Source organism: Poromitra crassiceps (assembly GCF_964638095.1).
Source record: "Poromitra crassiceps genome assembly, chromosome: 2".
In the NCBI taxonomy this organism is placed as follows: domain Eukaryota; kingdom Metazoa; phylum Chordata; class Actinopteri; order Beryciformes; family Melamphaidae; genus Poromitra; species Poromitra crassiceps.
Genome location: NC_139624.1, coordinates 47,047,826 through 47,060,276, shown reverse-complemented (window position 1 = coordinate 47,060,276; position 12,451 = coordinate 47,047,826). Strand labels below are relative to the sequence as shown.

Sequence of the window (12,451 nt, the reverse complement as noted above, 5' to 3'; positions counted from 1 at the left end):
TTCAAACAGGATCAAAAAGGTAGCATGTGGCTCCGTTCACCACCATTCATATTTTTCACACAATGGTACAGGGAGAAAAGCAGGAAGTACACTGAGGAAGACTTCTGTCGAAACGTTTGTACCTGCCATCTGCTTCAATTAAATTAACAAAAGGACATTTTTGAGAGTGCTGGCTTTTCTTCTCCTTCAGAAAAGCAGGAAGTGACATTCACTTTGGCTCTCTATAATGTCAATACTGCACTGCACTAGTTTGTTTACTGCACTGCACTAGTTTGTTTACTGCACTGCACTAGTTTGTTTACTGCACTGCACTAGTTTGTTTTGAGGGCATTCTTCTGTGTGATGCGAGACAGACGCATGGTCCTGTTGGCCCGCGACAGATGAGGACGTCTGACCGTCCAGTCAACAACCGCGGTGAGCGGAGGTGTCAACCACCATGCGGCTCGATCCGCGTCTGGCTACTCGGATCTCACACACAGCACAGCATGGAGCCTGTGTCCTGCCTCACACCTCCATGTTGACCCAGGGAATTGGAGCCATTCTGCAATAGTCCATTTGCCGTAAGCACACACACACACACACACACACACACACACACACACACACACACACACACACACACACACACACACACACACACACACACACACACACACACAGTCACACACACACACACACACACACACACACACACACACACACACATACACACACACACACGCACACATCCTCACACCCCGAGTTACAGCCTCCAGTTTGCAGCACATTAGTCGGTCTATCAGACCTGACACCTCTGCTTTCTGTTTGTGCAGCAGTTGTCTGTGTGTGTAGAAGCTGCAGCTTCATGTGTGGTTGTCACTTCCCTAACGGCTTCTTCTGTCTTTTAGGGCTTGTTTAGACCAGTGGTTCTCAAATGGGGGTCTGGGGATCTGGGGGTCTGGGCCCCCCCTGGCACTTTGCCAGGGGGTCCGCAAAAAGTTTTCAGGAAAATAAAAATAAACTTTTATTTATTTATTTTTGTGTGTGCAAAAGCTTCATAGTTCAATAAAAAATAGTTTATGCTTTACATCTAAAATGGTTCATGGATTACATTCTAACAAACCTATCAATTTAAAAGTCAAGCATGTTATCGTGGAAACAATTAAGCTTAGCCCAAAATCACAAATCAGAATGAGGGGGTCCCCGGTATATTTTCTATCTTGTAAGGGGTCCTTGGCTGAAAAACATTTGAGAACCTCTGCTTTAGACGACAATGGTCTCTGCATAAAACGGCAAACTTTTGTTGCGACTTGTCCTTTCCATCCGCGAAACGGCAGGATTTCCAAAGCCCAGGTGACCTCGAAGCTCAAAGCCATCCGAGGGAAATATAGACAGGCGGTGGACTCTGGACGGCGGAGTGGCCACGGACGTCTGATTCTAATATTTTTTGGGTTAGTCAAAAAGTTTGCATTTTCAGACCCCCAAACTGCAACAAAAGTTTGTAATTTTATGCAGAGACCCTATAAACGACATCTGTCTGTCTGGTTGACCCCTGTGGGTATGTGTGCCTGCCATGCCTGTAACTACCATTGAGGACACCGACCTCGGTATTTTCTTAAAAAAAATAAAAAAATAAAATAGAAATTGCCCCGACCCCCAGATCTATTAATCTGTCATTGATGTTTTAAAGCCCTCATAAATAACATGATATGACATAGTTGATCAGAAATGCAACAATTTGCTTCCTCTCTGTGTGCTATATAGAAGGAAGAGACATAACACCACAACGTTCAAATTTTGCATTGGTGCTAGACTTTGGGGACAGTTCTATTGAAGTGAATGGGTAAGTAACTCCCCTGTACTGTAAGTGATGGTTATGTAGATGGATATTAATCTAATATGATGTCTGTAGTTCTTTATAGATCTAGCCTCTTAATTTTGCTCTCAAAGTGCACCAGATTGAAGCATTTTACTTTAAAATGGACAACATTTTCTAAACGGGGGGACACAGCCGCCCCTGGACCCCCCACGCCGCACAAAAATGACCTAGGTATTTCTCAAACCCTGGCTACAGTCATGGTGCCTGCGTGCATGAATAGGGGGTGCAGGTTTTGGTTCGGTTTCAGATCGCTCCTTTGTCTCGACTTGAGGCCGACCCCTACAGTGAAACTGGCGTTAACTTTTTCAGACCTATTATAAAGCCAATCCACAAGTGGGTGGTAGTCGCACCCTACCCCCATCACAAGTAAATATACGAGTTTCAGTTTAAGTGTGAGTGTGTGTGTGTGTGTGTGTGTGTGTGTGTGTGTGTGTGTGTGTGTGTGTGTGTGTGTGTGTGTGTGTGTGTGTGTGTGTGTGTGTGTGTGTGTGTGTGTGTGTGTAGCGAAAGTACCCACCATTTATATACTAATTGATCACCCCCCATTCAACTGATGAGGCTGATAACAGCCCATTAGTTAAACCAAAGAGCAGACAGCATTGCACTTCACCCTTCACACAATTTAGACATAATAACCACTCTCAACAAGCAATAGGCTAAAAATGACACTCATTTTTTAGTTTGGTTAGCTTTATATAGTAAACTGTGAGAGAAATAGCCGTTTATTTTTAAGATTTTATTACCTGACTGGGTCCAGTAGACCTTAGTTAACTATAGGTAGAATAAGCAATTTTTATTATTATTATTATATTTTTTGGGGCCTGCAAAATTGTATATGTATCATGATGTTGGTTTACAAAATGAATGGTACAATATGGGCAAATGAGCAATATTGAAGCATTTCATTTAACTTAGAATGCATCCAGTAGTTGAAACTAGTCAAGATGGCGATATAAGTAGACATAAAAAGTGCAGTAAATAATTTCAATCATCAGATTATCAGGATTAATAATCTTAATTAATAATTGTGATTTAGATAAATAATCTGCAGTATATCATGCAGCCCAAGTTTCTAAGCTTTCACATTTTTAAATTTGATTTATTCTAACTTGAATGTCAAATTAAGTGAAGCTGTCCTTCTCTACTATAACTACTATAAATCCTCAGTTCTCAGTGTGTATCCATGCCAATGTCATGAAAACAGGATATTCCTTGTTTATACTGTGTATTGTATTGTATAAAGGGAATTAAAATAATTTCTTATTTTGAGAACGTCACGCCAGTGCAGACTTCCCACATGTGACAGTAGCCTGCATGAAAGGGAAAGTGTAAACTCTTCTTAGTGAGCCTGCTTTTTCTGAAAATCTCATGACTGTTTTTAGTGTGAGTGAATCAGCAACAACAGGATGGGCTGCGGGTTGCTGGCTTCCAAGTATCTCCACTCACTCACTTCCATGGGAGGGCTGTGCAGAGAGAGCTTGCTCCTCCCCCTCCTGTCTGTCGCTGTTCCTAGTATAAAGCCCTCCCTCCCTCTGTGCACCTCAGATCAAAGTTTAGAGTGAGTCGGAGCGAGTGTGTGAGGGGAGCTTGCTGAAAGCCCCAGCACACAAGCGAACAAGAAAAGGAATAAGGACACATTTTATTTATTATTTATTTATTTATTTTTAGCTCTCACACAATACTTTTGTTTTTTTTACAATTTGTTTTCTCTCATGTGGATTACTCGGAGCTGACCCGACCGGATTAAAGTGGATATTGTGTTTTTACTCAAAGCTATGGTGGCTTACGATGAACTGGGTAGCTTGGTGCCGATCAAACGGACTCTGCAAGTTATAGACTACCAGAACCAGAACCAAGCGAACAAAGAGTTAGAGGTGAGATGCAAGGGAACATATGGGAGGTGGGGGGGTGGTATTTTTCTATTATCTCTGTTTCGCTGATCTGCAAAAGTTGTCTTTTGACTATCAAATTTTGATCCCGAAACTCCTGGAGGTGAGGTCACATCTTTCTTATCAGATGTCTGAGTGCCTCAGTGCCTAACCCTGCTCTTATCTCACCTGTACACAGAGAGTGTGTGTGTGTGTGTGTGTGTGTGTGTGTGTGTGTGTGTGTGTGTGTGTGTGTGTGTGTGTGTGTGTGTGTGTGTGTGTGTGTGTGTGTGTGTGTGTGTGTGTGTGTGTGTGTGTGTGTGTGTGCTTGTGCGCATATGCTTTCAATTGTGAGCTGAAACTTTGTACTTTGTGCTTGCCACCTCTATGCTTGAGATGAGATAGGGCGTGACCTGGAGAAGTTAATGATTGGATTTCATTGCACTTGTAAAGTTGGAAACTGGTCCCTCTGCGTTGCGTATTCCCTGTCTCTGAGCCCTGGTGGGCTCAGGAGAAGCAGTAGACCCACAAGGTAGCACAAACAGTGAGGCAGCAGGGGGCAAACACTCAGCAAACTGCCCCCCCCCCCCCCCCCATCCCATCCTTTCAGGGCAAGCCTAACGAGGAATACAAGGTTTTCTAGCTCCAAACGTTTGATGCCACCATGGGATCAGTCAAACGTTTGATGCTACCATGGGCTCCTGTCACAATAGGTTAACTATGATGCTAATTTGGCCCAGGTTGGGCTTCCCCTGGGCCTCAGGGCAGCTTGGTGCTCTTTCAGCACTGCAGCCTGAGAGCATTCCTCTTGCCTCCAAACACAATGAAAGGGAAGCAGAGCATTTGAAACCCAGGTGTGTTCTCTGGTTCCCTCTCTGCTGCCTGGGAAAATACCGTCTGGACTTTTTCTTCACGTTGACCGACCCCCTTCCTTCCCCTTTTGAGGTTTCTGTGCTTCTGTTTCAGAAGAAGTTTCATTGTGGGTAAAACTCTCGGGAAAGGGGGAAGTCGAAACTCAATTCATGAAGTGAGTTCTCTCGTTTCGGATTTTCGCGATTGAGACATGTGGCTTGATGCATTTTGTGTGTGTGTGTGTGGTGCTGACTTCTTGATGACCTCAGCTTTTTTCTTTTTTTTTTGCCTGGCAGTTCTGGTCCCAGTCCTCTATCAGCTCAAGCTGTGCTGTAATCAGTCAGAGCAGGCAGGCAGGCCTGGGTATTAGCTCTCGGCACGCACACGGGGTTACATCAAAGAGAAAGCAGGGGCACACAGGAAGGGAGCTTTTGGGGGCCCTTCCTCGAAGGGAAGGGGGGTGTTGTAATCTTGGGTTGGGAGCTTCAGGAGTGCCCTGTGCATGTGCAGCAGCAGTGTGTGTTGGGAGCTTCAGGAGTGCCCCGTGCATGTGCAGCAGCAGTGTGTGTTGGGAGCTTCAGGACTGCCCTGTGCTTGTGCAGCAGCAGTGTGTGTGCTGGAAATGTGAGTAGGTGTTTGGTGGGGGATTGTTCCACGGGGTGATGGCTATCCAAACCAGCGGCACAAACCCCGGATTGGGGTGGGTTTCCTGAAGTGAGCCAGACTGGCCCGTTACTCCAGGGAGGTCCCAGGTCAAACAGCCAGGAATAGAAAGTCCCCGTCTGTCTGCAGTGTTGCAATTTCTGATAGAGCGCAGGTCAGTTAATACAAAGAGTGGGACTAGTGGCCTTTTGTTATGTTGGGGCTGGTCCCCAATGGCTAGGGAAGGCACAATGGCCAACACACGTTTCCAATATTGACTTTGGAAGCCGGCCCGCCCTCTCTGTGCTTGAAACCATTTTTTCCACTGTTTTACTTTCTTCTCCTTTGTTCATGGCCTTTGGTCGACTCACACATTTAGCTCCATTTAATTCTCCATAGGCAAGTTAAAGCAGAGGTTTTATAGCCTTCTCTCTGGATTCCTTTGCTGACCACACTGTGTCTAGACCACTGTCAGAGCAGTTTGGATGTGGCTTTTCTGTTTGCTGGCCTTGCCACTAGAGGGCTTGGTAAGTCTTCGAGGCCGTCTGGCCGCTCTGGTCCAATGTGGAGCCACGGACCGCAACTCGACCGCAGCCACAGCAGCCCACCGGGCGCACCGGACCTAGCCGATCTGTTCCCCAGCTGTGTGTGTGTCCGCAGGGCCTGGAGCCTGAATGGCGGCTCTGTCTCCCAGTTTCGCTGAGCCAACGCAAAATCCCATTTGGCCTTAGTCAGGAGAAAACACAGGCAGCCTTTTTTAATACTGCGGTGCTCAAATTCGCCCAGCAAACAGTCATTATTTACAAGAAAGTTTTTTTTAATGCGATCCGTGCAAAACATCTTTGGCAACGCTAATTATGGCTGAGGCCGTCTCATCTTGTCATGTTTTTGAAGAGCTTCTGCGGCCTGAAATCATTACCTCAGATCTGCAGCACTTTGATATGTGTTGCTTGTTGTTGCTGGCACGAGGCCAAGCGGCTCTCTCCCTTCCCGCAGCCTCAGGGCCCGGTGAGAGGAGGGGGGGGTACCTCAAAGCCCGGTGAGAGGGGGTGGGGGGTGTCACCTGGCCCAGGTGTAGTGCTGCTCTCACGCGAGGCCTTCTGCAGAGCCTGTCTCGACTTGCAGCCGTAAGCAGCACGTACACCCCCCCCCCCCCCCCCCCCCCCCCCCCCCGCTGCGCCGTACTGTATAAACACTGCCTGGAGAGGGGGCAGATTCACTATCTGTTTACGACTGGGGCTCCTTTCCCCAGCTCCCCCCGGTGGTCTGTTTTACTAACACAGCCATCCTGACACACTGCCACACTGTCCTCCACTCCTCTCTGGGGAAAGGCCGTTAAAAGAGCCGCAGCAATCAGGAAGCATTTATCTCACGCTGTTTGAGCGACGGAGCAGGCACACACTCGTGGAGAGTTAAGCTGTTGCCAGGCCGTATAGCAGAGTAGCTGAGTGTGTGTGTGGGGAGGGGGTGTTGAACAGCTGAGAGCAGGGTCTCGTGCATTCCTGGCATGCCTCCAGGCCTCCTTCCCCTGTGTGTCGGCAGTCAGAGAGGGTCTTTGTGCTCAGTGGGCTGGCCTGGCACAAGACTGTTGGCATGATGGAGCTAACAGCTGCTTCCTGCTTCTCAGCCTCAGCAGTATCTCTGCTCTGTCTGCGCTCCGCCTGTCTGTCTGTCTGCCTGTTTGCGCTCCGCCAGTCTGTCTGTCTGTCTGTCTGCGCTCCGCCTGTCTGTCTGCGCTCCGCCTGTCTGTCTGTCTGCGCTCCGTCAGTCTGTCTGTCTGTCTGGCTGCGCCTCAACCTTGGCTCCTCCTGTTTCCCAGCTAACCCCAGAGCAGGGAGTGGATTAAATCATGAGCATTTATGACTTGACTTGATGAGTTTCATCACAAGCAAGTCACAACGGAGTGCTTGCAGTCACCCCAGAGGTCCCAGTGGAAAGCCCTGAGTGTTAGTAAAACCAATCGATTTGTTTAGTTCCAGGGTTGCTCAACAGGAAGTGAAGTCCTATGTTGTTTGACATAAACTATGATCAAATGTCTGACCTCTCTCCCTCTTCTTCTTCTCCAGGAACCCAGCAACAAGCGTGTCCGTCCTCTCGGCAGGGTGACGTCGCTAGCCAACCTCATCTCTCCGGTGAAGAATGGGGCCGTCCGGCGCTTTGGTCAAACCATCCAGGTGAGCCCCCCGCCACGTGCCACAAACCGGGCTGAAAGGGCAAGGGACACTTCAAATGTCACAGCCGTCACTTTGCTGACTGAAAGCATTCAGGCGTCCATGTTTAACGTTGGGGGACTTCCTGTTTCCTGTCTGCAGGCCTCTTTCCGGGGCGATGGCAAGTCGCTGGGAGTGCTCCAGAAGCCTTGCAGCAAGGCAGCGGCCCCCACGCCGCCCAAAAGGAGGAACAGCACGCTGTGGTCAGAGACGCTAGACGTCCACCAGAAGGGAACCTTCTCCACCAAGGAAATCAAGCGGCAGGAGGTGAGAATCGGCACCATGATGATGCTTTTTCAGTGATGAAAAAGCTGCGTAAAGCTAACCCAAAGTAAAGAGTCCACATAGATGACTGAATGTGCTCTAAGTCAGAAATCCAGACAGCAATGTATTCTAGCTGTCTTGCGAGTTTTCATTACTGTACAGAGAGAGCTATTAGAAAAGATTAAGTACACTCCATCTCTTGACTCACTCCCACCTCCCTCTCCTTTCCTCTGCAACTCTCCTCCTTCCAGACAGCCTTTCAGACGTTGTTAGCTTCACACAGCCCTGCAGTATTTGTACTAAATAAGCTAAGTGGGGCTAAAAGCCATCCAGGGCTCATTGGCCTGTCCATTCCCCAGGCTCTCTAAGCTAACACAGACCTGACAAGCTCTCACACGAGTGCTCTCCTGATCTACATCTCTGGTCTACCCGTACATGTCAGACATCTTAGCCAACTGTCGGAAGCCATGAACACCGTACAGTTGTAAACAAGAGACAGACATGGAGCAGGGGAGACAGGACAGAGAGCGCTTAGAGAAATGTAGAGGTTGACCTGAGTAATATGGCATCAACATGGCTATTTAGTCTAATAAGTACTGGATGTATTGTACTAATGTCATGACAATCTGATTCATGGTTTTTCTATAAAAAAAATCTAACTTTCCCTCCCCCCTCGCTCCCCTCAGGCCATATTTGAGCTGTCTCGTGGAGAACAGGACCTGATTGAGGACCTCCAGCTCGCACGCAAGGTTTGTACTTTTAAACCTCTGGGAGTACATCTAAAGCAAACAGATTAAATCAAAAGCTGGCAGGCCTTCCGCACAGTCAGGCCAGGAACTATAAAAAGCAAGGAATGATACCTCTGTCTTTCTCTTGCACCCCTAAAGCACTTTGCCAAGCTATTCTTAGCCCCACCTGCACCCCCTCCTGGATGTAATTTGAGCGGTTTGTCTCTGCTCCTGTCCACAGGCGTACCACGACCCCATGCTGAAGTTGGGCATCATGTCTGAAGAGGAGCTGACGCACATCTTTGGGAACCTGGACACCTATATCCCGCTGCACGAGGACCTGCTGGCCCAGCTGTCAAAAGCCACCGGGGCAGACGGGACCGTGGGGCAGATCGGGCAGATCGTCGTGAGCTGGGTAAGTGTCACCGCGTCGCCATTAATCCCCCATCCCAATCTCAGTTCTATCTGGATTGTATGCTAAAGTGTCCCTCCTTTCTTGCCCTCCAGCTGCCCAGGCTGAATGCCTACAGAGACTACTGCAGCAACCAGCTGGCAGCCAAGGCGCTGCTCGACCAGAAGAAGCAGGACCGGCGCGTTCAGGACTTCCTGCAGCGCTGCCTGGAATCACCATTCAGCCGGAAGCTCGACCTCTGGAGCTTCCTGGACATCCCGCGCTCGCGCCTGGTCAAATACCCGCTGCTGCTCAGAGAGATCCTGAGGCACACGCCACCAGAGCATCCCGACACGGCTAGCCTGGAGCAAGCGGTGAGTCGAGGAAACAGGCACACATCAGCAGAAGATAGGACACAGCCTTTGATTATCGATCGATAGCCTGAAAACGTGGCTGAATTTAATGATTTGCTTTTTGTGCGACCAGATCACCATCATCCAGGGCGTGCTGTCGGACATCAACATGAAGAAGGGAGAGTCTGAGTGCCAGTACTACATCGACAAGCTGGAGTATCTGGACGACCGGCAGAGAGACCCGCACATCGACCAGTGCAAGAGCCTACTGTGCCATGGGGAGCTACGTAACAAGAGTGGCACGGTAAGCACACACACACACACACACACACACACACACACACACACACACACACACACACACACACACACTTTCGTCTCTCATCAACACGTTTGTGCTTTGGCTGCCTCTTCGCTCACATGCACCAACAAACACGAGCCTCGCACCCCAAATAAGGGAGCTATTTTCGCTCACCCGCTAAAAAACTCCATGACTTAATCATACAAGCGGCATCTCTTTTGATAACAATCAACAAGTCCTAAGTGAAACTTTTTTTGGTGGTAGAGGATGTCAGGCGCACCATGTCAGCGATCTGCTTTTAATAATTTCCTTCCTCCCTCCCTCCAGAAGCTGCATGTGTTCCTGTTCACCGAGCTGCTGGTTCTCAGCCGCCCCGTCACCAGGAACGAGCGCCAGTGTTTCCAGGTTTACCGGCAGCCCATCCCGGTGCAGGACCTGATGCTGGAGGACCTGCAGGACGGAGACGTCAGAATGGGCGGGTCCTTCAGGGGGGCTTTCGGTAACGCAGACAAAGGTGAGCCTCATTCCAGACCTCAGACGTTAACAGTTCATGTAGGAATGTAGTTTGTTGCACATGAAGCTGGAGCTGAATTACTAATTTCGTTTTTTGTCGCTTGACTCCTCAGCCAAGAACATCTTCCGCGTGCGCTTCCAAGACCCGAGCCACGGCCAGTCCCACACGCTGCAGGTGAATGACGTCTTTCACAAGCAGCAGTGGCTCAACTGCCTCCGCAGCGCCATCTCCGTCCACCGGCCGCTCCCCGAGCCCACCAGCGCCCCCACCTCGCCCGTGGCCGTCGCCCGCTCCAAGCGTCGCCCTTCCTCAGTCTCTGCCATCGTCCACATGGAGGAGGCGGATGAGAACTGCCCGCAGCCGGCCTCGCGGTCCGCCCCCAGCTCGCCGTGTGGCAGAGACCAGACCCCCAGCTCCGCCAGCACCTCCCCTTCCTCCCGCTCCTCTGCCTCCTCGACGTCGTCATCGTCATCAACATCACCGCTCTCCTCGCCCACGACGCACAAAACCAAAAAGGACAAGAGGTCGCTGTGTTCCTTAGGGAAGAGAAAAGAGACTATGGTGTAAAGGGAGGCTGGGAGATAACGGACTCTTGTTTTTGTACATAAACATTCAAAAGAAAGAGAGACTGCGTGGAGAAGAGGGGGCGGAGGGTCGCCCCGCTCAGTGGGACTTGTATTTATGTGTGTTGGCGTGCGTATGTATTATTACAACAGTGTTCTGTGTTACTGTCCTCTTCGGCAGCTATTTACCTTCCCCCTCCATCCGCCCCCCCGAGCGCTGATGCAGTATTGTGGAGCGACCTGCACGGCTTCCATCAGCTGTAAGAAAAGGAAGCATTACGACATTCACACATTCATCTGTGTGTCTGCAGTTTGTTGGTTTCTTGAAGATAGAGGTAGTGCCTCAAGGTCTGTTTACTGTTAATTTGGTATTTAAACATTATTTTAGATTTACCAATCTTTTTTTTAGGTAATTAAAGTTTTACATTTTTATATCATCATTCAAAATTTTGTTGTAGCTCTTTTGTTTTTTTTGTTTTTTAAGCAGCACTGTTTTTAGCTTTTAGCTGAAGTTATTTTAAAATTTGGGCATGCAGAGTTCAATAGAAAAGAAAAGAACCCCCCCAAAAGTTGAGATGTATACAAAAAAGCTACAAATGTTTCTGTAAAAGTCTGATTCTCAGATTTACTGGAGGACAAGTCTTATTTTTATACATTCCTTTAATAACAGATGTAAGGACCCGGAAACTTTTCTTTTAATTTTTTTTTTTTTTTTGCATTTACTGCAACCAGAGGCATTAATTTAAATCCAGACATTCATGTTGAGTTAGTTTGTTGTCGTCGCTACAGAGCGCAGTCATAACAAACCATTCAATGTCATGAAAATAAATATATATATGAGGGGTTTTTGTTGACGTAAAACAAAAACCGACAAACTTTTGAACTGAGCCATGTTGGTTTAAAAAGCTGACTCTTCATAATGAAACGGATCACTTTTCAATGTAGCATCTTGCATGGAGCTTTAGTTGTCGACACTGCTCGCACCAAGTAGAGGCGGCAGAATGTGTTCGCCTGTCTGAGGGGTTCGGTCCTATCGAGGGCAGGACAGTTGGAGAAAATAGACGAAGAAAACAAGAGAATGTTGTCTGAAGGATTGAGAGAAAAGAGGAAAAGATGGATAAAACTGTTTGTCGGAACTGAGATAGATTGTTGATGCAAGGTGTGTAACCCCCCAAAAAACTCACTATTTAAGTAAGTTAATGTGGTTCCTTGCACATAGATGGATGTTTGAGACACTGGATACAATCCAGTGAGAACTAATTGATGGGTAAAAAGTATGTAGGGGAAGGGAGATGAAGAACATGTTTTTCTGTAGGTGATGTCAAAACTTCATGCCTTTTTTGTCAAAAGGATGAGGGAAAATAAACGGAAAAAGGGGGCAACATGACTGCCACCGCCTGTATGTTAAGAGGTGTAAATGAACAATTAAAGAACAATAAAGATCTGTGTAAGATTTGCATCAGAGCTTTTGGTTTGTTGTCTTTTAGCAGCTGACAAGGAGGAATGTGCCATTTAATTATTTTAGAGTTAGACCAAAGTGCAGCCTTTGACACTATAATTAAAAATAATTAAAAATAAGTAAAGTATTTTTTTATTTATTTTTTACCTTTTTGAAAGAACCTTTACGGTCATCATAGTAACTACTCATCTTCTGCAACTCACATTACCTGTCATCTACTGCAAGGTTCTATGTGAGGTCCAATGTTATTCTCAATCTATGCTGCCACTTGGCCAAATTATCCAAAGACACAATGTCTCTTCATTGCTACGCAGACAACACAGTAGAGATATACCTAGACCTGGTGATCCAAAACAGCCTAGCTGCTGTTGTAGATTGCCTCAGTGACATCAACTGTTGGATTGCACATCATTTTCTTCAGCTCATTAACTCAAAATCAGAAATCATA

The 12,451-nt window shown here is 47.6% G+C and overlaps 1 protein-coding gene across 1 annotated transcript; it reads left to right on the top strand.

Moving 5' to 3' along the window:
- The first annotated feature begins 3,422 nt into the window (after positions 1 to 3,422).
- Positions 3,423 to 12,009, top strand: net1 (neuroepithelial cell transforming 1). Its single transcript, XM_083632328.1, has 9 exons — positions 3,423 to 3,732; positions 7,287 to 7,394; positions 7,533 to 7,697; positions 8,381 to 8,443; positions 8,664 to 8,837; positions 8,930 to 9,187; positions 9,300 to 9,470; positions 9,795 to 9,981; positions 10,094 to 12,009. The coding sequence occupies exons 1-9, from the start codon at positions 3,634 to 3,636 to the stop codon at positions 10,546 to 10,548; spliced, it is 1,680 nt and encodes a 559-aa protein (XP_083488454.1). The 5' UTR covers positions 3,423 to 3,633; the 3' UTR covers positions 10,549 to 12,009.
- The last annotated feature ends 442 nt before the right edge of the window (positions 12,010 to 12,451 follow it).